The sequence below is a fragment of the Eretmochelys imbricata genome, chromosome 7 (genome assembly GCF_965152235.1).
Source record: "Eretmochelys imbricata isolate rEreImb1 chromosome 7, rEreImb1.hap1, whole genome shotgun sequence".
In the NCBI taxonomy this organism is placed as follows: Eukaryota; Metazoa; Chordata; order Testudines; family Cheloniidae; genus Eretmochelys; species Eretmochelys imbricata.
In genome coordinates, this window is record NC_135578.1 from 24,167,678 (window position 1) to 24,193,747 (window position 26,070).

Below are 26,070 nucleotides of genomic sequence, written 5' to 3' on the forward strand. Positions count from 1 at the left end.
AGGCCCCTGCCAGTGACAGGCCATAGGAGGGAAGCACCTGCTGCTTCTTGCTGGCCTTGCTCTGCATGGCCCAGTCTGCAGGCAGGAAACTCATCAACCCGGAGCCAGGGCCGGATTAACCTTTTGTGGGCCTCTAGGGGGGCAAAGGGGCATGGTGCGAGGGGGCAGGGGCATTGGTCCCAGAGCGAGGGGCTGTTGGATCATATTAAAGAAGTTCTGTATTAAAATCACAAATGAGTTTGATTCCCCATAGTTTAAATTCCAGGGTATTACTAATTAAGAGGTCTCTTGGTTTTTGGTACTGTTTCTCTCCCTCTATGTGTGAAACTTGCAAACTGCTAATTGTGTTAGTACATTCTAAGACAGACTGTTCTCAAAGCAATTCACAGAGAGACTCAAAGCAATACTCTAACAACAGAAACAGCACCCAGAGACTCCCTGCCCTTTTGTTGTATTAACAATTGTGATTAAAATAGAGATAGAGGATGTATGTGGATGGATGCTTGGTGTGGATAATAACTGAATGATGCCAGCCTAAGAATCCAGTGTCCATCGGCTGAAGAAGGCGTCAAGTGGAAATAACCAGAGGACCCCTGGAGGGCAGACTGGAATCCACCCAACAGCCTCAAGAATGGGAGAACCAAAGAACAAGATAACATCTAGCAGCACGGAGCCATCAGAAATGTGCTATCTGCTGATTGATTCAGCAACAGCATGATGAAGCAATTCCCATAGACTGGCATAGGAAGAAATTCCTATAAAAATAGACTCTAAAAAGTGAGAACTTTGGGGTCTGATTCTGCAAACCAACTTCCAGGAGCATCAGATGAGCATCTGACAAGGCCCTGCTCCCTCCTCATGTCCAGGCCACCTGGCCAGTGGCTTGGCATGAGCAACTCTAAGGCTGGTAACTATGATAACAACCTGTTTGTGTGTGTGTGTGTTTGTATGAATGAATGTGTGAATAAAAAATATGTGATTGAATTGAATGTTATAACTATAACTAACTACTTACTATGATTCTTTCTGTATTCACAATAAATGTGGTATTTTGCCTTTTTCCCTTTAATAAGATCCTGCTGGTTTTTATTTTATTGGTATAACAGGGCCGCCCAGGAACGATGGGGCCCAGCCCAGGGTGGACGCGTTCTGCCCAGTTCAGCGCAAGGGCAATGTTTACAAACCAGCAGCTGCCAGATGCACACTGGCCTGCCTGGCCCTTTTCTGCACCACACACCCCTCTACCACCCAGTCCCCCCAACCCCTTATGCCCAGCACTTATGCAAAGCCCCCCGACTCCCAACAACTGCACAGCACCCCATAAAGACCCCCCACTGCCCCAACACACACAACCCCCCATTGCCCAGTGTCCCCTCCCCCAGATCTCCGGAGACCCACTCCCCTGCACCCTGCCCCCCAGCTGCATTCACTGGCCTCGCTGGGAGATGATTGTGTCCGCTGGGCTGAGCCGACAGTGCAGCTGGGGCAAATCAGGGATCACTGTGGCCTCTCGGGAGTGGAATGATCAGTCAGGGCGGAGTGGCAGCATGTCCGGCCTGGGCTGGGCTCCCTCAGGGCTCAGTCCTGAGCCCCCTGAACTCCCCACTCTTCCCCTACTGGCTGAGACCAGCTCAGCCTCTGCACCGGTCCCAGGTGGCTCAGCCCTGGGGAGATGGGAAGGGCCACACAGATGGCAGGCAGCAGAGACTGTTCGGAGCTAGAGCCACACTGGGGAGTGGGGCAGACCCCTAGGATGCAATCCCCAAGAGCCCACCCAGCCTGACTGCGCCCACTGGCCCCGTGGCCAGTAGCCCTGCTCAGCCCGCATAGTGAAGCCTAGCTGCTGGGTGGCGAGCCCCCTACAGGTGAGCGGGACCCGCTGGCTGGGAGCCACTCACACAGCAAGGCCTGGGCCCTGGACTTCCCTGGGCGAGGTGCCAGACCCAGCCATGTGGATGGATTAGACAGGTCCATAATAGGCCCTTTCTCAGTGTGGGCTTGGCACTATTGTAAACCCGGTTCTGCTCAGAGCTCAGCTGCTCCCTCTCCCGCACCTCCTACCAGTCAGCACTGAGTCAGGCCCCAAGGCATTACCTCCATCAGTTTATCTCCTGCTGACAAAATACTCAGTCGTGTATAAAGCTGCAGTAGAATGAGGCAAGCTTTCCAAACAGTGTTGGAGCCAAGCAGGGTGTGAGTCAAGCCCCAGCAGTTTGGGTCAGGTTGAGCTGTTTTTTGAGCACATTAATTTTGTATTTAATCTGGTCACTCATACCCTGTTGCTCTCTGTGCTTCTTAGTGGCTGTTCCAAAGCCGGAGTGGCCGTGGCGCCAGCTAGCATTAGCCTTCTTAAAACAAAGTCAAGCAATTACAAAAAGTATTCAGAGAGCCTGGCAGAATAAGGCCGTGATTATAAATAAGGTAGGCCAAAAGGACATAGTATTTAACAGTGGCTATAATGATGAAATCTGATGAAATGGTCAGCACTGACATGGATTTGAGGCTAGCCCTGACAAATGTCACATTAATAAATGACAAAAATAGCTGCTTTGTGTAACAACACAATTTATTGAGAAATATTCGTAGGTGATTGGGCTTTAAGTCAGATCATGTTTTCAAATTAAGTCTTAGAAGTGGAACATGAATCAGGCTAGATACCAGTTAATTATCAGAACTAATTCCTGCTTTCTGTCAACTCCTTTACAGGTCTAATAGTCTATTCACTGACTAAACACATTTTTCAGGTCCTGTATTTACTAGATGCATTAAGCTGCAGAGTTCTTCAAAGGAAGTGGTGGAGCTTGGACACTTGAAAATATTCTGTAGGAACAATCCTGTCCTGGGCAGCTAATGGACTGGATAATCTAAAAGGTCTTTTCCTTTTCTGGCATCTATGATTTTCTAAAGCACTACAGAATGTACGGTATTGATAATAAATAGTAAGCAATACCTCTATGTCACTGAATGAACCCCTGTATTCACACCCTACACAACTGGAATAATCTTTGTACAAAATATGCCTCGTGAAGTATCATTTGAAAACTAATAAGTTGATCAATAATGTCATGGTGAAGTGCATGGAACATTCACATTTTATGGAAAGTTATGAATATAAGCTGAAGTTATGACTGAAATGTGTTTATCAGACAAGTTTGAGGAGCAGGTAAACCAGTTTCTCCAAGGCAAAGGACAAACTGACACCTCTAGCCAGGGGCAGGGCCGGCTCCAGGCACCAGCTTTCCAAGCAGGTGCTTGGGGCGGCAATTAGAATGGGGCCGCAGTCCATGTCCCGCAGCGGCAATTCGGCAGCCGCTCCGCTGCTTTTCCTGGAGCAGCAGCTTTTGGGCGGCAATTCGGCAGCGACTGCTTGGGGCGGCAAAATTGCTAGACCCACCCCGGCCAGGGGTCATTAAAGTTGATTGGCAATCACTGGTCAAGTGGCCATTCTTTGGCAGTGAAGGGGGGCAGTAACAGACCAATTTACATTTTAACCAACACCACAGAACCTCTTTCACAGCTCCATCCTCATAGCTGGAAGGAATTTCATCTAGGGGTAACTCTCAGGAAAATGCATTTCAAAGGGCAACCAGCCTATAAAAGGGAGGGGGGGAAAACACCCCAGATACATTCACTCTCTCTCACTTGCTTTTTCAGCTGAGAAGATAAAGGAACCTTTGAACTCTGAGAAAGGCTCTACTTGAAAATTTAGTCAGCCCTGGTGCTGGGAACATTTGGTAAGAATTTACCTTAAACCAAGTCTAGTTTGTTTAAGTTTAGTTACTAGAAAGTGATTTATCTTTATTTCTGTTGTAACCATTTCTGACTTTAATACCTTTAACTTGTACTCACTGAAAATCTCCCTCTTTGTAACTAAATAAACTTGTTTTATTCTTTATTCTAATCTAATCCAGTATTGTGTTTAAACTGAACTGTTTGGTAACTCCAGTTAAAGTAGCAACTGTTGTACGTTTACCTCGTACAGGGACAACAGACAAATATCTGGACTGTCCAGTAAAGGGCTGTATGGTGCCGAGCACACATTCTTTGGGGAAAATCCAGGACTGGGAGTGAGTTGGAATCACCCTGCAAGTGGTAACCAATTCTGGTGGAAGCCAGGGTGTGGCTGGAGCGTGCTGGCAGGCTGCAGCTATACACAGACACTCAGGCTGTGACCTGCGTGCTGTTTGTGAGGGGCCCAGACTGGGAGTTTCAGCAAAGCATTGTGAGGCACCCAAGGTTGCAGGGCAGGTGATGACAGCCCCTTACTGGTCTGGATTGCACGCCAGAGAGTGATACTCTGATTTTACTGTTCTCTCTCTATCATAAAATCTGTGCATAGTCACAGCTTGCCCCATGTGGCAAGGTCGGATTTTGCTCTTGGTTATTTTACCCACAAAGTTGGAAATGGGATGCAGGGAGGGGACAAAATCTTAGCCTCCAGACTGCGGGCTGGTTCAGTATTGCTCTTTGCAGGAAGTTTTGCACTGTCAATAGAACTGTTGTCTGTTTCTATTGAAAAGCATCATCTAATTAAACAGTCAAGTGGAAAACTCTCAAGTGCAGCTTCTCTCCAGTGATATTTCATAAGAATGGCCACACTGGGTCAGACCAAAGGTCCATCTAGCCCAGTATCCTGTCTTCTGCCAGTGGCCAATGCCACGTGCCTCAGAGGGAATGAACAGAACAGGTAATCATCAAGTGATCCATCCCATCACTCATTCCCAGCTTCCGGCAAACAGAGACTAGGGACACCATCACTCAAAGGAAAGAGCCGCACACGCACACAGACACAATCAGAGATGGTTCCTGGGTCTGAGGGGATTCACAGGGTCAGAAAATCTTGTGTGTGAAGTGGATTCATAAGCCCGTGAGATCCCAGATCTCCTGTGTCTGGAGAAGATTCCCAGCAGAAGGAGATTTCATCTTTGAGATAGATTCCCAGTTTGTCCAGTAGCTAAGTGGGGTCCCAAGGGCAGATGATCTCAGGTCTCCAGTGCCCAAAGCAGATCCTTAGCAGTAGGAGATCTTGTGTCTGCTAGATTCCCAGTGGCAGGGAATCCCATGTCACCTGCCCTTGTAAAAATCAGCCAGCTCAAAGAGTCCTCTGGAAACATGCCTTGGTGGCTCCCTCTCACCTGTTCAGCTCCTGGGGACAGTAGATGCTATTTCTGGTGGCTACAGTTTAGTGCTGGAATAAGTCTAAAAAGTCAAATAATAATAAGAGATTGGTTTGGTTTCCCCAACTCCCTGGAATAACTCCACATTCCCGTGGCTTCCCCACCACCACCCGAAGGCTCTGCATTGTGATGAAAGTGGGGTGCAGCTCATTAACATTGTTCTGTTCATCAGCCAGCAGGAGGGGACCAAGACCAATGTGATGTGCTCCCAGCTCTGACTGGCCTGAAGAATGGGTCTCTCTCTCCCACAGGAGCTGGGTTTTTTCTCTCGGCAGGTCTCCTAGTCCCTGCTGACTCAAGGGTTTTGGGGCATGCACTTGATTTCCTTGCATGGCTGCATGTGCAGTAGCCCAGAAGGCCACCTGAATGGGGTAGTGTTAATGAAGGAGTCTGCTCAGAGGTCTGCATAACTGAGAAGCAATTAAGAAAAAGGACAGCAGATATAGTGGTGGTGGTGGAGAGAGAGCACATTGGCTAGGCAAGGGTGGGTAGAGGAGGCACACACGCTGGCATGGCTGGTGGAGAGAAGCATGCCGGCCAGCAACTGGCAACAAATGCTGCTTTCACATCTGTAAACCTGGTGGACTACCAAGGAGACTGTTTTTCCCTAAGTGAAGCAGAAAGACTGTGCTTACTGTGACCGGCTGTGGCATGTTCTGTCCCTTCCCCCTGGTGACATAGGTAATAGCATTGTGCACGGAGGCAAAGAGGTGGTGCTTGGTGATGGTTTGGCTGAAGAAGTTGCCCTTTTCCAGCTGGTCAATGACAGAAGCTGAGGGGGAAAGAAGGTGACACAATAACACTAGGACATCCTAGAGTGAAAGCATGAGGACTGGCTGAGGTGCCCAGCCTTGACCCCCACCCTCCACACACAGAACCACCTCTCTTTTTCTTCGCTTTTTACTGTTTGCCTTGGGGATTCTTTGCTTTGGGAAGTGCTGGCAAAATTATCCAAGCTGGAATTCAGGGAAACAGGAATGCTCCCCTGGATGTGGTCTCTGTTCTGGGGTATAAACAGACTCTGGCATTGCACCTTGGGAATTATGCCTACATGTAAGGGCTTTGGCTGATCTCCTGAATGGGGCTTGGGAAAGATTCCCCATGCACACACGCTGGCTCAAATTCAGCTATGGCAGAAGCTGATGTCAACACGAGTCACCTCAGAGGGATTTACAGCAGGTCTGAATTTGGTCCCTAACATGGGATCTGAACTATTAGTCACACTAGGTTTGAAACCAGTTCTATGAGCAGTTTCCATCTGGGTAACATCTGAGGCTGGTATGATGTGGAGAGGAGAGGAGAGGAGGCAATGGAAGGTGAAACCAGAAGGAAGAAGGGGATTTCAGTGCAACAAGATACATCCTCCTGAAGGGAGGACTTGCTATCAAATGGAGGGTCTACAGTTTTGCTGCACCTGAGCTTTGAGGCCTCCTTACCATGGCAGCCAACAAGAAACACATCCACTTCTATCTCCCGGAAATCTCTGAATATCTGCAATGGACACAAGCACAAAGAGATGAGTCGAGCCCCTCCACAGACTCCTGTCCCTGGGGGTCATGCCCCATGCCCAGCAGCAGCAACACACGCAGAATTGGATGGGGTATGAGGTTACTAGCCAGCTGCCCCAAAGCAGCCCTAGATGTCCCCTTGGCCCCCTTTGTGCCCGCTGCTCGTTGATACCACTGACCTGGAGCCAATCTCCTGTGGGCTAGCAGGCTGCCTGGAAGACAAGTTAGGGATGTGAAACATACTCTACATCTTGTTGCCCAATTTACAGTTGACAGGCATGGGCAAACAAGGTGATGCAGAAGATGTTAAAATGCCAATATGAGGGAGTGGGTGTGTATGTTGGAGAGAACAGCTCCTCTGTCACACACAGCAATGGCTCAGAGGTAGGGGTGGTGGGTGACGGGATTAGGGAGGGGATGGGGACAGGTTGGAGCCAGTGTCTGGTGAGATTTCACCTTAGCTGGTAGCAGAAGAACAGCGCTGAGGCACTCAAGTTCCCAGCACTGGGTGTCTGAATGCTCCCACTTTGCAGAGCTCTGTAGGAGAGTCCCCAGGGTAGTTGTGCCTGGGACATTTTCCCTGCCTTTCCCCTTACATTCTTTAGGATCTTTATGCAGACAGTATCCACAAAGTTGACGGGGGTGAAGTCCAGTATGAGGGAGTGGAGCTCGGGCTTTTTGAGACCTAAAGACTCCAGGGTGGGTTCATTGAAGGCTTTTTGGGTGCTGCTGGCTTGGAGCTCCAACTCTATCTCGCTTCCATTGGAGTCAACCACTGCAGGGCCAGATCCATTGCAGTGACTCCCCAGCTCCTGTGGGGAAGAAAACAGTCCCGCCCCCCCCCCGCATCAAATGAGATTATGGCATTCCTCAGGGAGCACCTCAGCCGATAGCAGACAAGCGTCAACTGACTGACTGCACCGTATCAGCGTAGGTGGCAGCAAGAAAGAGGTCTGGAAAATATCTATTTCCAATGTTGAGAAACAAGGCTTTGAAATGAGACATTAAACGGAGGCTCTGACCCCTACTGACACCAATCACCCCAGCACATGTCAGAGTGGAGTGGGAGGTGGCCCAAGCCTTAGATTAGTGACATATCTTATTCCCCAGGTGTCTGGGGAGGAGGAAGGGCCGAGGGCTGGGAGGGTTTTGTTGCTTGCTAATGGAGGGTTTGTGTTAATGGTAGAGAAGACCATTGTGGTTGAGATTTTACCATGACATTCAACTATGTCAGGCACTGTGGGTATGGGTTGAGTGAGGGCTTGGGTTTTTAAAGATCAACATAGATAAATACCTGCGTATTGGTCTCCATGTCAATATCTACAAAGCCAAAGTCATTGCTGCTGGGGTCAGATGCCTCTGAGAGCTTGAGGGTAGTTTTCTGTTACCAAAACCAGATGGGGACAGAGAACGTTAAAGAGGGGTTGGTGTAGCTGCATGGCCCACATCACCCCACAGGAGGCTTGTCAACCCCAGCAAGGAGGTTTGGAACAACGTAGGTTACAACATAAAAGCAGAACCTGGTTCAGTCCAGTGAGCCACCTAGTCCAGTCTCTGACCATGGGCAAGTCAACAGAAGGTACAAAGCTGCCAGAGTGGACATTTCTGGAATAACTTGCCCATGGGGGAGGTTTCTTCCCTAGCCCAGTGTGACGAAGTGGGACTGTTCTTAATGTTTCCTCTGAATAGTGTGGGGATGCCTCAGTTTCCCCTGTGCAGTTCTTAAGTATCTAGGTGGTGGGGTAAGGGTGTATGATCATTGCAGAGCCCTAGAGGGCAGGTGTGTGCAGGGGTCTGGACACAGAGAATGGCCGACACCCTGTTTCCTGGCAACTGATGGCCTGGGCCCTTCCCCCCTGCAAGGTGAGAGCTAAAGGGTTGGAGAACAAAGGAATCAGGTGACCTCCTGGCCCAGGAAAGGGACAAAGCCCAGAGGAGGAGTGGCTGGAGGGAGTTTCAGTTTGGGGCTGGCTGGGACATGGAGTGAAGTGCAGACATGGTTGTCTGGCTCACTGCCCCCCAAAATGGATCCAGCTGAGGGGTCCTGATCTCTGCACCTACAAGCTCTGTTTTAGACCATGTTCCTGTCATCTAATAAACCTCTGTTTTACTGGCTGGCTGAGAGTCACGTCTGACTGCGAAGTTGGGGTGCAGGACCCTCTGGCTTCCCCAGGAGCCCTGCCTGAGCAGACTCGCTGTGGGAAGTGCACCGAGGGGCAGAGGAAGCTGAATGCTCCGAGGTCAGACCCAGGAAGGTGGAAGCTGTGTGAGCTTTGTGTCCTGAAGACAGGCTGCTCACAGGAAGGCGACTGCTCCAGAGTCCTGACTGGCTTCATGGGGAGCAGTTTCAGAGCATCGCCCAGGGACTCTGTGACAACTGGTGGCAGAGGTGGGATCTACTGCACCCCGTGGATGGCGCTTCCTGCAGTAAGTGACTGGGGAGCAGTAAAACGAAGGGGGATTGACGGGGACCAGGTGTGCTGAAGATTCAGAGAGAGAGACAGTTTCAGGGGGCGGTTAACCCCTGGGAGTGTGTGACCAGAGAGAAGGACTTTTGCAGTAACAGGGTTCCCCTGGAGATTGCAGCGAGTGGTCCCAGGGGCGGAGGAGTCTGCAGCTCGACCCTGGCAAAGAGGTGGTGACCTTGAGAAGGGCTGGCACACTAGGGGTTCTCCCTGGAAACCGTGGGGAGCTGAGAGCACACAGGCCTGTGAGTCCACAACCACTTGGGAAGAGCGGAGTGATGGCCTGTCACCATCTCCTTAAGAAGGACATTATAACCCTGTGCAGAAAGAGAGGGTTGAGCATTGGAAAGTTCACCAAAGCAGGGTTAATCGAGCAGCTGGAGTAGTAGCCAGGCATCCCCAAGACTCCTGTCCCCGACCAGATGAGGGTCTTCACGATCGGGTTCCCCATTGGGGGATCTGAGATGCATGGGATTTGAGCTGAGAGCAAGAGGACTGTGAGAGACAACGAGAGCCTGAGAAAGAGCTGCAGAAGCAGCAGCAGCATGAACTGGCGGTGGTGGAGCGGAGAAGCATAGGGGACCTCCCAGGGGTGAGTGGGGATAGACCCCGGGGGGCCAGTTCCGCAGGGAACCTCAAGACTAAATTGCTGCCCATGGTTAAGGATGGGGGGGAGATGTGGATGCCGACCTCACTGCCTTTGAGCAGGCTGGAGATTTGAACCAGGGGGACCCTGCGGAAAAGCCCCGGTGTCTAGCTCCCGTGCTGGGTCCCAAGGCCATAGACTCCCGTCAGCCAGATGGGTGGGGTGGTGGACAGGCTCCCACTCCTGATCCCAACCTATATGTCTGTGTGGAGTTTCCTGGGGTCAGGCCCCTCGGATCCCCAGGGGGAGTGGAAGGTGATGGTCAATGGGAAGACATTCCTGGGGTGGCAAGATCCTGGGACAGAGAGAACTGTTGTCAGGCCCTGGGTGGTGCAGCCTCAGATACTGAGGGGCTGTGTGAGCTGGGTGAGGGTCCCAGGGGCAAAGCCCCTCGCCCTGCCTATGGCCCAGATCCCTGTGCAGACACAGGAGGGGTCGGGTTGGCTGGTTGCTGGGGTTCTCCAGGACATCAGCTGCGAGACCCTGTTGTGGGGTGACTGTGTCTCTTTGGGACAGGATCCAGGCCTTGTTCCTGTAATTCCCAAGGGTTTGAATTTGAATCCAGGGAACCAATCGGTGGAGAGGGAAATGATCAGTGAAAATGCAGATGACCTGGCTGGCAGCAGGGAGGAGCCGCTAGGCTCAGACTACCTGCCTGCCTGTAACCAGACCCCTGGGGCTCCCCGCCCCCTTGCACACCGGAGAGGGGGCTCACGCTGGCTCTGATGCAGTGAGGAAAGCAGCAAAGCTCGCTGCCTACCCCCACTGGGACAGCAAGGGCAGCGCTCAGCACAGTGGGAGCTGAGACCCCAGTTGAGTGCGGGGAGACACGGGCAGGGTATCTGTTGGGAGCGGCAAGGTGCTTGGTAAGGAAAGTTTGGATGAGCCTAGGCAGCCTTGTGAGCTGATGGCTTTGTCCAGTCAGCAGGGTGGGAAGGCGAGGAGAGTGGAGGATGAGTGTCTCTGGACCTTACCTGTTAGCTGGATGGAGAATTGTGACAGTGAAGGAAACGTGCCTGTGTCTGTCAGGGGTATTGACTTGCCTATGGAGGGAGCTACCCTGATCTCCAAGCAGTTGTCTGTGACCAGCCTTGTGTGCCGGGACAAGGGGAATGAGATCCCAAGCTGTGTGTCTGGGAAAGGAGAAAGTGTGTCTGGCTCTTTATCTGTGGAGCAGACAGAAGGGGCCTTTCAGCTTGTGATGGTTGAGGGTAGTGCAGTTGTCTCAGAGTTTGTTCTGGATTCAGCTAAAGCCCAGGAAGGGAATGGCCCTAAGTTTGTGTCTGCTCAGGAGAATGGCCCTGTAACTAGGTCGCATCCAGTTAGTGTCTATGTAAAATCCCAGAGACCAGACAATTCTGGTGCTTGTATTTTGCCTCTTGCTAGTGTGTGGCTGGGAAAGGGTGTAGCAACTCTGTCTGATCAGGGTGAGATCCTAGCCAGGGCACAAGGAGAGCATGAAGGTGATGAGATTGTGTTACCTACTGAGGGTCTGGAAACCTGTAGCAAGAAGGAAAAGATTCCTGAACTTGTGTATGGCAAAGGGAAGGAGAATGCTTCTGACCTTTTATCTAGGACGTCTGTAAGTTTGCCTGAAAGGGGATTGTGTAGGAATCCGCCGGATGGGCCGGAGGTAATTCTGGATGTAAGGGAGACCCAGAAAGCATCTGTTGTTGCTCAGGAAAGTGTTCCTCTAGAGCAAGCCCTAGGTGAAGAGGGTAAGAGCAGAATTTCTGTGAGGGGTGAATTGTTGCATAGCAAAGCCCTAGGGAAAGGAATCCTCATGGAGTCTTTGCAAGCAGTTTACTGCAACTGAAGGGTGTGAAAGTGATTTAATCAAGAAAGTTTCAGTTCCTAACAGCCAGAAATTTTCTGTTGTGAATGGATCCACTGACTTTCCTGTTGAAAGATCCAGTGTGGATAGCTCTGAGAAGGTCTCAGATGAAGTGAAAGCTGTTAAGAAAGTTAAACAGTCCGAAAACCAAGTGGCTGTGTTTGGCCATCTTGTTGGGGAGAAGACCCAATCCCAGTTTGACCCCCTGGGGTTTTGGGGTGGCTAAAGGGCACGGGCCGCATAAACCTTCCCACATGTGGCCTGCGAGTGCTATTGACCACCCCCGACCTAAGGGAAGGCATGAAACTGGAAGGGCCTGGTGTAACTCCTACCAAGGAATAGGAGAGATGCTGGGGCATCCATGGGAATGTTGGTGGCTTCGAACTTCCCCAGGTCACCGACTAAAGTGACCCTGCTCAGTTCGATCTCGAAGGGGGGAGAGATGTGACGAAGTGGGACTGTTCTTAATGTTTCCTCTGAATAGTGTGGGGGTGCCTCAGTTTCCCCTGTGCAGTTCTTAAGTATCTAGGTGGTGGGGTAAGGGTGTATGATCATTGCAGAGCCCTAGAGGGCAGGTGTGTGCAGGGGTCTGGACACAGAGAATGGCCGACACCCTGTTTCCTGGCAACTGATGGCCTGGGCCCTTCCCCCCTGCAAGGTGAGAGCTAAAGGGTTGGAGAACAAAGGAATCAGGTGACCTGGCCCGGGAAAGGGACAAAGCCCAGAGGAGGAAGGGCTGGAGGGAGTTTCAGTTTGGGGCTGGCTGGGACCTGGAGTGAAGTGCAGACGTGGTTGTCTGGCTCACTGCCCCCCAAAATGGACCTAGCTGAGGGGTCCTGATCTCTGCACCTACAAGCTCTGTTTTAGACCATGTTCCTGTCGTCTAATAAACCTCTGTTTTACTGGCTGGCTGAGAGTCACGTCTGACTGCGAAGTTGGGGTGCAGGACCCTCTGGCTTCCCCAGGAGCCTCGCCTGAGCAGACTCGCTGTGGGAAGCACACCGAGGGGCAGAGGATGCTGAATGCTCCGAGGTCAGACCCAGGAAGGTGGAAGCTGTGTGAGCTTTGTGTCCTGAAGACAGGCTGCTCACAGGAAGGCGACTGCCCCAGAGTCCTGAGTGGCTTCATGGAGAGCAGTTTCAGAGCATCGCTCGGGGACTCCATGACACCCAGTATACAGTGGTTGGCTTTATCCATCCTAAGATTTCGTTTGCTGTTAGGACTGCCCTTGTGCAATGAGAGGAGGTTTTCGGTGAGCTGTCTGCAATGGCAGCTAGCTGCCTACACCCACCCCCGATTCTCTCCCCTACGAATATTACCATTAGTAAATATATTCTACACCAGACCTAGAGTGGAAGCTTCTGGGGCACCCTACTGCTAACATTTGCAATAGGGAAAATTGATCATTTATTCAGGAGAAGTGGTGGAGAGAGGACTGGACCTGGGTTCTATTCCTGGTTCTGCCACTTGCCTGCTGGGTGACCTGAGGCAAGTCACAGCTCTGTGCCTCAGGTTCCCCACGCATAAAATGGGAGTAACGATCTGACCTCCTCTGTGAAGTGCTTTGAGATCTTCAGCCAGTTTTGATCAATGACAGAACTTTAGCTCACCCTATGACAGCTTAGGGTCCCTAATGGCCTCTTCTGAGAGAATTTGCCTTTTGAAAGTCCAAATAACTTTTGCCAACTGAGTCTCCTTTATTTGCTCTTTACTTGACACACTCAAAGGATTCTAATAAATTAGAGAGGCATGGTTTTCTCTACAGATGGTGTGCTGGTCTGTTCCCATCATATCATGTCCATGTAGGGGGTGTATAAGTCACTCTTTAATTATTTGTCCTGGCACTGAGTTAGGTTCATTAGTTTGGAATTCTCAAGATCACACCTTGCACTTGTTTCTAATAGCTGACCACTCACCAAATGTGAGTGAATCAGTGAATCACTGGCTCCTTAATTATTAACACCAGTAGCCTCCTCCCCAACCTTGGACACAACTCCAGTGTCAGGTGGTTCCCTAGGATTTCTCTTCCATGCCTGATGGCTCCAATCAGAGTACAGATGCTTGTCAGGCTCAGGAACATTCCCCAGGGGCCAAGGCCTACCCTTGGGTTCTCCAGTAGGGAAAGATGAGCCATTTCCAGTGTGGGTCCATCTTTGATTCTGAAGAGTAGGGACAGCCAGTTATGTCTCGAGAGAGGGATTAGGGAAAGAGAGGGAGAAGTGGGGGCAGGGAGGAATGGAGACCTCGGAAGAGGGAGTGAGACGAGAGAAAGAGGAAGGAGGAGACCAAGAGAGATGTGTACGGAGAGAGGAGGATGAGGATATGGTTGAAGGGAAGGAGAAAGAGACAGACTGGAGGGAACCCCAGAAGGAAGCATTTGGCAGAGAACCTTTTTCTTCTTTGCCTCTTCCTTCTTGTCCTTCTCCTGCTGCTTCTTCTGTTTCTTGAGGGCTTTCTTCTTCTTCCCAATGAGGTAATCGACATTAATGCCACTCTGCAAAAGATACAGCTCCCTGGGATACGGAAGCCACTGACCTGCTCTCTCCCAACCCACTTCCCAGTGCAGGGAATCCCTGCAGCTGTTCCTGCACAGAATGGAGCTCTCTCCCTCCACAGTCTTTTCTTGGCTTCTGGGAACAGGAGAGCTTGGAGCACTGATTAACTGCGGGAGCAGAGCCCAGGAGCAGGAGAGGAAGGGTTGGCTTGCAGTTTATGTAATGGACTGGGACTCAGGAGAGCGGGGTTCAATTCCTCCCTTCGGCCTGTGCCTCAGTTCCCCGCCTACCTCAGAAGGGTGCTGTGAGGAGAACATTGCTTGTGTGTGAGATGTTCCAACACTATGAGGATAGAGGCCATATTAGCCCCTCGCTAGATCCACTACTTACTGGGGAAGGGAGAACCCGTACACTGTAGCATGAGAGCAGAGAAAATCAGGACTGTGCAGCTGTGCTGCTCTCCCAGCTAGACTGGAGAATGGCACCCCAGGCCTGAGATGACCTCCTGGCCAAGGTACTGGAGACCAGGCTGTAGAGAGGTCAGGCCTTGCCCCAGAGTGTGCTACGTGAGCCCATCTCTGCCCCTGCCTCACCTTCTCCTTCAGGGCCTCTGCATACAGCTCAGCGTTGGCAAAATACACTGTGGCAGAAGAGCGGAAAATCTTTACACCTGGAATTTCCTCAGTCTGGAAACAAAGGCATGGAGGAAGTTGTGGGAGGGACACTGCCTCAAAGAGGTGGGGGCTGTTCTGGGTCGTGGGGGCTGGAGGGGGATCAGTAATAGGGAGAGCTTGAGACATCACAGAAAAGCAAAGTCACGCCCCACAGTATCTCTGGGCTCCCCTCCTCCTCAGCTCCCTCCTGAGGGCTCCCTGTTCTCCTGCCGCTCCGCCTCAGGTACTTGGAACTGCTTCCCTCACAGCAACCCTTAGAGCAGTGATTCTCAACCAGGGATACGTATAGCACTGGGGGTATACAGAGGTCTTCCAAGGAGTATATCAACTCATCTAGATATTTGCCTCGTTTTACAACAGGCTACATAAAAAGCACTAGTGAAGTCAGTACTAACTAAAATTTCATACAATGACTTGTTTATATTGCTCTATATATTATACACTGAAAATGTAAGTACAATATTTATATTCCAATCACTTTATTTTATAATTATATGATAAACATGAGAAAGTAAGCCATTTTTCAGTGATAGTGTGCTGTGACATTTTTGTATATTTATGTTCGATTTTGTAAGTAGTTTTTAAGGGAGGTAAAACTTGGGGCAGGCAAGACAAATCAGATTCCTGAAAGGGGTACAGTAGTCTGGGAAGGTTGAGAACCACTGCTTTAGAGCCCCCAAAGTCCCTACAGGGTCCCACCACTAGCAATGCCTGCAGCTTACACAGCTGAACTGGAAGGGGACCTGGCTTTCTAGGGGTTTGTAAAGTGCCAGGCACACTCCCAGTGCTCTGGAAAGGAGGAGCTCCCCCTCCCCAGCGGGAAGGGAAAGTGGCATCCAGTCCCTGAAGGCCAGTACTCACAGGCACAGATAGACAGGGAATCCCCAGCTCCTTCTGGGAAGGACAATGCCTGACAAGGACTTTAACCCTTTTACTCCTGGATGTGCCCCATCTCAGCTCCCCTGGCTGCTCATGGCAGATTTGGCCCCAGTATCCTGATTTGCCTAATACATTCAGCAGCAGTAAAGGAGCTGGTCTGTCTTCCTTCATGGGTCCCCTCTGGCCACTCCCTCAACTATCTCACCACCTGCTTGTACCTTGTTATATTCCACCATGTCTCTGTAGATGTCTGTGTTGGAAACCTGCCCCAGGATGGAGTAGCGGGGCCTGAGGGGAGACAGAGAAAGAGAGCAGGGTTAGCAAAGGTACTGTCTATCCCTTGGGGAGTGATGCTGTGCCTTACACTCAAAGTATTGCCCCAGTGACCTGGTGGTGATATAAGACTGACAGAGCCATGCTGTGAGAGGGCAAAGTAGTGCTAAACCAGGCTAAAGCCTTGTGTGCGCCCATGAGCTGCAATTAGTGATTTGATTCATCCCTGGGTGGTGAAGGTGGGCAGGGGTACAGAATTAATAGCAACTTTTCAGCAAATGGGCTTCTCAGACTGTGCTGATGTCATCAGCGGTTCATATGTGCCTATTAGCAGCCTCCTGTGGTGTACACACGAGTATTCAGACAGGGCTGGGTACTACTAGTCGCTCAGCAGCACTTACTGGAGCACAGAGGGAGGTGCATGGTATATGGGGACAGTGCTACTCACAGCTGGGTCCGAAAGATGACTGTGAGCAGGGCAAACGCCACAGAGACCCCCAGCCCCATGTCTAGGTTCAGCAGGAGGGTGGCCACGAAGGTCACGAGCCAGATGAGCTGTAGCAGACAAAGGCAGGATAAGTGCTGGGGAAGAGGAACAGGTTTGTGGTAGACACTGGCTATTTTGGTGTGACGTTCACTAGTGCACTGGCCATCACTGCCAATGCTGATGCTGCCATGCAGTCCCAGGGAGAGCTGTACTGTGGGAGGGACCTTCCTTCAGAGGAGATGTTAAAACAAGGCCCTGCCTGCCTGTCTCTAGTGGGAATCCAGGGTGGAAGTTAGAGATCCCAGGATGCCCTATGAAAAGGGGACGCCAGTGTCCTGGCTGACATCCCCGCCTTGTTAAAAGCGCTCTCTCTGATGTACCAAGAGGGATAAGCTCAAGCTGAGTGCAGATTGGCTATTGCATTTGCCTGCAGAGTCTCTGTGCTGCTGGGATCCAGTTCCCTGCTCTGAATCCTGTGGGAATCTGGTTCCCTGCTCCGAAGCCCCCAGGGATGCAGCAAGGTGAAAGCAGAGATGGGCTTGAGCCATGGAGGTTAGATTTGGATCCAGATAGCTTGAGTTCTAGTTCAGGCCCATTGCAGAAAGAGGCCTGCACTGTGAGGTCCAGAATCTGGTCCCTGTGGTTTGGGGTTCAGAGTCAGAGTCCTGCTTCTGACAAATTTCTATGGCCCAAATTCTATACTCAGTTGGTTCAAGCCTGGCAAGTTTCCTGGGGGAACTGCCACCTCCCTTACTAAGGGGCTGCCAGGAGCCAGATCAGAGCAGCACTGAGGACTTGCCCTTTTTGTGCCCTCCAAAGGCAGAGCCCTATGGGGCTTGTGTTAGGGGAATCAGGCCCCATGGTCCAAGGCCCATGAAGGCCAGTTGTGTTCCTTACCAGATCTATGCGATTGGACCTCCATAGCATGCGGAGGTCTGTGAACTGGTTGAACATGCCCTTCAGGTTCACAATGACGATGGCAGCTAAGATGGCCTGGAAGAGAAATCCCCAAAGCTGTAAGCACCAGCAGGCACTGATGACTCCAGGGGCCTGCGTTTCCCACAAGCACCTGCCTGAACAGAAAAGGGTAGCCCTTCCCCACTATTACTCTGTCCCTCCACATGGGACCTGACCTGACGGGGGCAGAGCAAACACTGAGTGAGGAAGCTCAGGCTTTGACCCCCAGTTCAGTGATTCAGCTAAAGTGAGGGAGGGATGGAAAGGAAATGCTGCCAAGGAAACAATGACCTGCCAGTGGAAGGTGAGACCTAGGGCATTCCATTTTGCAGAGACCATTGAGTCAAACAACACAGCTGGATTTTTAAAGGCAGAAATGAAGCGATGGTAATTAACAACCCCCCCTGTAATTAAGGGAGCTGTGGTAATGCAAAGGGGACTCTAGCCTCATGCAGCAGAGTACTTGTCAAAACCATAAGGGTAGCCTAAAATTCCTCCTTACCTGTAAGGGGTTAAGAAGCTCAAATAACCTGGTTGACACCTGACCAAAGGAACCAATGGGGACAAAAGATACTTTCAAATCTGGGTTGGGGAGAGAGGGTTTGTTTTGGGTTCTTTGTTTCTGTGGCTGTTCTCTTGGGACTGAGAGAGGCCAGACACAAATCCATCTTCTCCAACCCATCCTAATCCACGTCTCCAATATTGCAACCAGTATAGGTAAGCCAGGCAAGGCGGATTAGTTTATCTTTTGTTTTGCTTGTGAATTTTCCCTGTGCTAAGAGGGAGGTTTATTCCTGTTTTCTGTAACTTTAAGGTTTTGCCCAGAGGGGAATCCTCTGTGTTTTGAATCTGAATACCCTGTAAAGTATTTTCCATCCTGATTTTACAGAGATGGTTTTTACCTTTCTTTTTTTCTTTTTAATAAAATCTTTCTTTTAAGAACCTGACTGATTTTTCCATTGTTCCAAGACCCAGGGGTTTGGGTCTTTGATCATTGTGTAACCAATTGGTTAAGATATTATTCTCAAGCCTCCCTAGGATAGGGGGTGTAAAGGCTTGGGGGGATTGCTGGGGGAAGAGGAACTCCAAGTGGTCCTTTTCTCTGGTTCTTTGTTAAATCACTTGGTGGTGGCAGCATACCTCAGTCCAAGGACAAATAGAGATTTGTGCCTTGGGGAAGTTTTTAACCTAAGCTGGTAGAAATAAGCTTAGGGGGTCTTTCATGTGGGTCCCCACATCTGTACCCTAGAGTTCAGAGTGGGGAGGGAACTATGACAGTGCTAGCTGGACTCCTGCAGGAGTCGGGATGGGAGCATTTCTCTGTGTGTCACTGCATCACACAACTGGATAGAAGGGTTATGGATGGTTTAGCTGTCATCCTGTGATGCCTCAAATGCCGGATAGTGCTAGAGGAGGGACACTGTAATAGATGCACCAATGATTTGATCCAGTGCGTCGGAGGAGGATATTAGAGAGGATGCATGGACCAATGATCTGATCCAGTGTGGCGGGGAGGATACTTGGGAGGATGAACCAACTACGGGAACTCACTTGTCCCTATATTTTTATAGGACTTGTGACCCATTTTTGTCCTTCATGGGCTGATCTATAAGTGGTGCCAGTAGCTGTAATGGGCCTGGAGACTCAGGGTAACTGTACAGACGGACGAAGAGGCAGGAAGGCAGGCAGAGGCAGGCAGGGCTAGGACAATACGTACTTTGGGTAGGTCTTGGAAGAGCTGCCCAATCTTCAAAATGGTCACCAAGATGAGAAGTGAGGCGATAACCCCGGCCACCTGGAGACGAGAGAGGAGAGATCAGTGAGAGAAGGGACAGGTGTGCATGGACATTTCCAGCTCCCATGCAGAGACACCACCTGTATGTTGTGTCTGAGGTAATGGGCACCATGCTGGCCCCAGAGAGAGCATGCTGGGCGAAAAGGGGATGCGGGCAAGCTCATGTAGGAAGGTGTCTGGCCGGTGATCCAGCATGTCCCCCTTAGGCCCTCTCTCATGTTCCCATCAGCTCTGCAAGTGCCGGAGCAAATGACAGGCAGCCCTTGCCCTGCGGATGGGAGTTATTTATGAGAATTGCCCCACTGCCCCCAGCTCTCTGCTCCCAGTGGAGCATCAAAAACAATTAACCCTTTAACTACTCATTTGGTCTGGCAGATGATCCAGCCCATGAATGGTGGGTAATTACCGCCCATCCACCGCCCACTGTCACCATAGGTTAACACCCTACCTGGTTTTCAACAACACCTTCCTGGGGTTTTCCCAGTCAGGCCAGAGATGATAGGGGAAGCTTCCTTGCCTCATGCTGGAATCCTCCAGGATTCCTCAGGGCTGAAATTAACGGGAATACCAGCCTTATGGGACTCACCTGACTGTTTCCTCCGGTGGCCTCCTGCACCAGAGTCCGGGACATGGAGCAGCTGATGCTGAAGCACTGGAAAAAGCCGCCCACGAAATTACAAATCCCCAAGGCGAACAGCTCCTGCAAGGGGCAAAGCAGTGCGAGGGGGTCAGGAACTGCATGGAGGCTTCAGCCCTTGCTGGGCAAAGCAGAGCAGGCCCTCGCCTGGTGTCATGAGAGACCCCGAAGAGAGGGATGGGCACTGCTCAGACTCAGATTCCTGGGGAGTGCAGGTGTCGATGACAAAAACAAAGAATTAAAAAAAAAAAAAAAGGGAAGAGAGGCTGGAGGGGAGAGCCCAGAGTGTAGTGGGGTCCTCACCTGGTTACTGTTCACCTTGTAGCCATGCTTCAGGGCAAAGATCTTGCCCATGGAGATGGAGATGGCATAGCCCACCACGGCGATGGCAAAGGCATTGCCCACCACCTGCCCAAAGTAGCTGACATTGGGAGCCACTGGTGGTTTCATCCTGCAGCCAAGAAAAGGAAACCTGGCTGGAAAACGGCATTCCCTCAGGGATGACAGCCTGCTCCCCCAGCACAGCTCCACCGCGCCATCCCCATGTCACAGAGGCTGTAGCAGAAAAATGTAACATTCTCTGCCCATAATGAAGTGCCTGCTAAAGAGCCCAGGCTGCACCCTCACTCACCCACTGGGGATGTTGCCCACAACAGCAATCCCAAACTTGGCCTTCAGGCCAGCTCCATAGGAGATCCCCGTGGAGACGACGATCTGAAAAGAAGGCACGGTGTGAGGCAGAGTGTCCCTGCCATGCAACCCCCATGAGCCTGATAGAGAACAGCAGATGCGTGCAGGGGTCTGTGCAGGGCCCTCCTTGGAGGGGATCAATGAAAGGGGCCAGCCTAGCTGAAAACCCCAGATTGGTGGGTAGAGCCCACAAGCAGCTAAGTGCATCCCCCCAACCAAGGGAAGAGCCCCAGGTCCAAGAATCAGACAAAAAAGAAATAAACCAGACCTGGAGCACTTTGAAATGAACCAGACCAGGTGAAGGGTTTCAGGAGGGGATGGGATGGGGACAGTGAGCAGAGAACCCCAGATAGCGCCCACGGCCCCATGGAGTAGGCAAGGGCAGCTGAGTCTCCATGACCCATTTCACCCAGAGACAAGCAGGGGCCACTCAGGTCTGGTTGTGGGTTTGGGCTGGAGAGGGGCTGGCTGTCCAATAGGAACTGAACTCATTATGCACCACCAACAGGCACTGCTAACCTGGGCCAGATTTAACTCGGGGACCTGCAGATGGAAGGCGATAGGGCTGCCCTTCTGGGCTATGAATGCAATTGTCACCCCTGGGGCCAGTGGATTTGCTGGCTGAGAGACCTGGCTCTGGGTGCTCCCAGCTGCGCCTCTCCTGGCAGCTGATGTAAGAGGAGCCCATCAGCAGCCCTGACCCTGGCACAGCCCCTGCTAGCGAAAACTGCTCTCCTTGGACCACTGGTTTTCAGACTTTTTGTATTGTGACCCCTTTCACACAGCAAGCCTCTGAGTGTGATCCCCCCCATACATTGAAAACAGAGGGGGGGGAGATTCATTTAATTTAATGGAGGCTCAGGGCTGTCAGCCCCATAGAGCTGACAGCTCACAATCCCCACGTCACCACCTTGCAACCTCAAGGGGTCATGACCTCCAGTTTGAGAACCCATGCTTTGGACAATCCCAGGGAAATCTCAGCCAGAGACAGCCCACTCCCTGGCCGGCCCCAGCACACACCCGCTGGGGGAAGCATTCTAGGAAAACCGGGGCTTGCATCTGGAACACCAGCAGCGAAACTAAGCCAAAACCTGGCCATCTTTGGGCCACGCTGCCTAACCTACCCAAGTGCCAAAACCTCCCGACCTCACCAGAGGAGACGAAACACTAGCATGAGGGAGAAAGGGGCAGCCACTAAACAACAACCAGTACAGGCACCCAGCAGAGAGCCGAGACCCTGTTCTGTGGGGTGACAGCCTGCCCTGTGCGGAGTCCCATGGGGCTGGGGTCTCTGAATGCCATGCAGTTCGTGACACGCCCCTCCTTACCATGATGAATTCTATTGGGATGGGCATGGGGAGCTTGGAGGCGAACTTGGCACTGAGCATCTTGACAGGGAGGATGGTGACCATGGCGATCAGGTTAGTGACCAAGGCGCCCACGTTGGTCTGTGGCAGCTTGGTGCAGATCTCAATGAAGGCCTACAGGGAGAGGAGGAGGGGAAAGCATGACACCGAATCCATTCAGGAGACAGAGCCCCGGTGCAGAGGGGCCACCCACTGGCTACGTCCCGTGGAATCAGAGAGCATCAGTACGTGCCGACGTTCACATCTCGGCACTGGCTGTGCTATCCCCTGGGCAGGGGTCCTGTCATCCCCTGTGTACATTTGGCAGCTTGCACAGAGTGGGCCTGTAGTGGCTGGGGTCGCCAAGCACTAGTGCGATACAGTAAGTAATACAGACTGCATACCCATAGGGTGCTGTACTGGCCACATCCCAAGGAAAACCAGCCCGAGAAAGCCCAGTCACTGCCTGACCCCAGTGAACACCCAGAGAGCACTACTCGCCTGGGAGTTCTAGGGGAATCCCAGCTGCTGAAGAGACCCCCCATCCCATATAGCCGCAATGCAGACCCCATCAACCCTGGTCTGGCCCCAGCACAGGTCCCTATTAGCAAACACTGCTCCCCTTGGAAATCCCAGCCCAGTCTGACCCCAGCGAACCCCATTAGCAAACGTTGCTCCTCTGGGAAAGTGGCAGGACTGGATTCTTCCATGGTTAAGAGATTTATCAGAAAACGTTAGCGGCAGCATCCAAAATCCTGGGGGCAGCAGATCCCCTGCTGGTGTATGTGGTCATAGCTCCACTGAAGCCAATGGATCCCACTGAAGTCCATGCAGCTATGACCATTGACATCAGCTGAGGAACTGGTTATATAAAATATGAGGAGCTTGGTCCCTTTCCATGTGACTGAGATCTGGCACATGACACCTATTTACCAATCAGCTGCCAGCAGTTTGGGTTGGTTCACAGCTTTCATAGAATCATAGAGTTGGAAGGGACCTCAGGAGATCATCTTGTCCAACCCCCTGCTCAAAGCAGGACCAATCCTCAATTTTTGCCCCAGATCCGTAAATGGCCCCCTCAAGGATTGAACTCACAACCCTGGGTTTGGCAGGCAAATGCTCAAATCACTGAGCTATCCCTCCAGTAAATACAGAATTTTGTCCCTATCAGATGTTCCTTCATTTTATGGATGGAACAAGTGGACCATATCCTGAGCTCCTGATTCAGGCAAATTCCCATGAAAGTCAACAAGAGTAAAACGGAGGGAGGAGGGGACCAGTGTTTGGCCCTTAAGAATGTCTGCACTCATCAGTCTAATTTGTCACTGGGGATCCCCAGGGGTTCTCCAAACTGTGTGCAGCCCCAGAGAATGTTTTTGTGCACCCATACCTCTTGTCTGAAAGTGTTCTGTAACAGGAGATGTAGGATCAGCGCTGGAATAGTTAAATCCCCCCATCCCCACCTGCCACCTGCCCTAGCTGGGCTCTACTTACAGCGAACATGGAAAATGGCCCTGACTGCTCAGCCACCTCCACCCCAAAGACGTACTTCAGCTGGGAGACCAGCACGTGGACGGCAGCGGCTGTGGTGTAGCCCCGCACCAAGGGCTCGGACAGGTAGGTGACCACAAATCCGAACTGCAGCATCCCCAGGGCTATCTGGAAAGAGACCCAGCAATCGTCGGCAACCAACTTCCTCTCGTAGGGTTCTCACCCCGACGTCAGCCTCGTCTGGGAATGGTGGGGCATAACTAAACATAAGGGTTGCCTTGGGCAGAACTACAAGGCTTAGGGGACAAACTACAACTACAAGGCTGCCACCTCTTTCAGTTTTCCTGAGGAACAAATAGAACACTTGTATTTTTGCCCCAACAGCCCTGCTTGCCCTGCAAGCTCAGTGGGACAGAACTTGCAAGGGTCTGTGCTGGGAGGGCCAGCCCAGGGGGCTCAGGGCAGTCTATGCAGCAGAGTACACAGGGAGGCTGAATGACATCTCTAGCACTTTACCAGGTGGCTGTTTGGGGTAGCAACCTTTGGAAAGGATGGGGGACAACACAGAAGTCTGGTGTGCTGGGCAGAACCTGGGACCCCTGGTTCCCAGGCTGGTGGGACTGAGAGTGGAGATCTCACTTCACACACCATGCTGATTGGCCTAGCCACAAGCGAAACAGGAATCAGCCTCAGGGAGGGACAGTGTCCCCAATCCTGCTCTGGGAGGGGCTCACAAACATCACCAGGGGGCTGCAGTGAGCCCAGCCTCTGGACTGGTGCCAGGATGGACCCTTCAGGAATCAGCTGCGTGGCATCTCCCCGAGGACCAGCTCGAGGTCTCCAAGGGTAAGTGCAGCTTGTGCCCTTCCAGTAGTGCCCAGCCACTGAGAGACGTGATGTGAGCAGCAGGGCTGGTCTTGGTGCTGGGGGGTGGAGGAGGAATGCCCCCTGCCCACGCTGTTCACCTGCCCTGGCGGGGAAATGGGAGCAGCTGAGGCCCAAAGGAGGAAAACAGAGCAGGGAGCGTGAGCCCAGCAGCACAGAGAGGTCAGGCCTGGTCAGGGGGTTGGACGGCATGGCCCTCTCTGACTTGGATCTGTCAGTGTCCCAGGGTGTACTGACCACCTCCACCCCTTGAACACTGGCTCTGCCCATCCACCAGCCTTTGGAAACAACCCAGCCGGGATCCTGGCCCAGTCTCCTGCCTCCCCCGGAGCACCCTGCTCACCTGGAAGATACCCACCAGCACGGTGAGTGTAGCCACTAGTTCCACCCTGGCGCTGTCTCTCCTTGCCTCGTTGAGGACTGTCTCATTCGTGCCGTTGACCGGATCCATGAAGTTGCTGTTGGGCATCAGCGAGCCTGTCACGCTGCCGATCATGATGGAGATGACAGCGAAGGGACCTGCGTGGAGGCACATGGTGAGGTCATGGGAGTCGTCAACTCAGGCCTGTGCCCTGGCAGATGATGCGTAGCCGAGACCTGCCCACCCTGCATCCTCTTGAGAGCGGGGTCACACCCAGGGTGTCTCTGCTTATCACCAGTGGAGGGGCTCCCTCGTGTAGCCAGCACAGCTACCCAGCTGCTCACTCATCTGGATCTGGCTCACGGCGTCACGCTGAGCGCTCAGCTAGGGATGTGCAAGAATCGCCCACAGGGGGCGTGTGGCTGCTGGCACAGCGACTGCTGAACGCTTTTTGTGTGGGCAGAGAGAGGGCTGTGCGCAAACTCCTCCAGTCCTGGGGGGAGGACGCGAACCTGGCCAGTTCCCTGGCAGTGGTGAATGTGTGGGCCTGAGTCGGAGCTGTGAGCATAGGCCAGGGGGAGGTTCCTGCTTTTCATGCTCTACGCTCCTGGCTCTGGCCACTTTTGTTTCCTTGCCGATGCAGGAGTGCAAAGTTCCCACAGGCCCCTGCCCTGGGCACCCCCAGCTCACCCACAAGCCCCCCATCCTGGGCACCTCTAGTTCACCCACGGCTCACCCACAGCCCCCTGCTCCCCCTCACCCACAGACCCCCATCCTGGGGACCCTGGCTCACCCCAATCGCCCAACTGCCTGCTCACCCACTGAGATGTGCCTAGATGTCCCAAACAGGAAGTACAGGACGACAGGATATAAGGATGTATAGAGGCCGGTGACGGGAGGCACCCCTGCCAGGAGTGCATAGGCCAAACCTAGACACAGAAATGCAGGCAGGAGAGTTACTAGAGGCTCCCCCACATCCCCTACACCCCCACCCCAGCTCCTCACCCTCCCCCATCCCATGCACAGCTCACCCCAGCTCCCCACCCTCCCTGTCCCATGCACACCCCACCCCAGCTCCCTGCCCGCCCCACCCCTTACATACCCTGCCTTCCCCCATGCCATCCCACCCTTCCCCCGTCCCATGCACACCCCACCCCAGCTCCCTGCCCGCCCCACCCCTTACATACCCTGCCTTCCCCCATGCCATCCCACCCTTCCCCCGTCCCATACACACCCCACCCCAGCTCCCTGCCCCTTTCCACACACACTAACACCAGACCCACCGCACTCTACACCCACCCCTGCGCCCGCCCATACACATGAACCCCTAAAGATATATTCCTCCCCCATGCCTACAGCATGTACCGCAGGGCTACAGCCTTTGGCCCACAGGCGAAAGGGATGAGAGACGCCTGGCTGCGCCCCAGAGCGATCACCCCCAGACGAATGTGTTTGCAGGCACTCCCATGG

General features: G+C 52.4%; 1 protein-coding gene across 1 annotated transcript in view; it reads right to left on the reverse strand.

Annotated features, from left to right (window-relative positions):
- Positions 1-115: 115 nt before the first annotated feature.
- The window catches only part of CELSR3 (cadherin EGF LAG seven-pass G-type receptor 3), a 112,039-nt gene continuing 86,084 nt past the window's right edge, over positions 116-26,070 (reverse strand). The window contains 17 exon segments of the mRNA XM_077821482.1: positions 116-133; positions 5,813-5,949; positions 6,614-6,668; positions 7,282-7,566; positions 14,020-14,124; positions 14,719-14,811; positions 15,897-15,966; positions 16,400-16,506; positions 17,336-17,431; positions 19,113-19,190; positions 19,777-19,890; positions 20,131-20,278; positions 20,459-20,541; positions 21,846-21,998; positions 23,358-23,522; positions 24,583-24,836; positions 25,419-25,529. Of these exon segments, the coding sequence (XP_077677608.1) occupies positions 116-133; positions 5,813-5,949; positions 6,614-6,668; positions 7,282-7,566; positions 14,020-14,124; positions 14,719-14,811; positions 15,897-15,966; positions 16,400-16,506; positions 17,336-17,431; positions 19,113-19,190; positions 19,777-19,890; positions 20,131-20,278; positions 20,459-20,541; positions 21,846-21,998; positions 23,358-23,522; positions 24,583-24,836; positions 25,419-25,529 (2,072 nt within the window).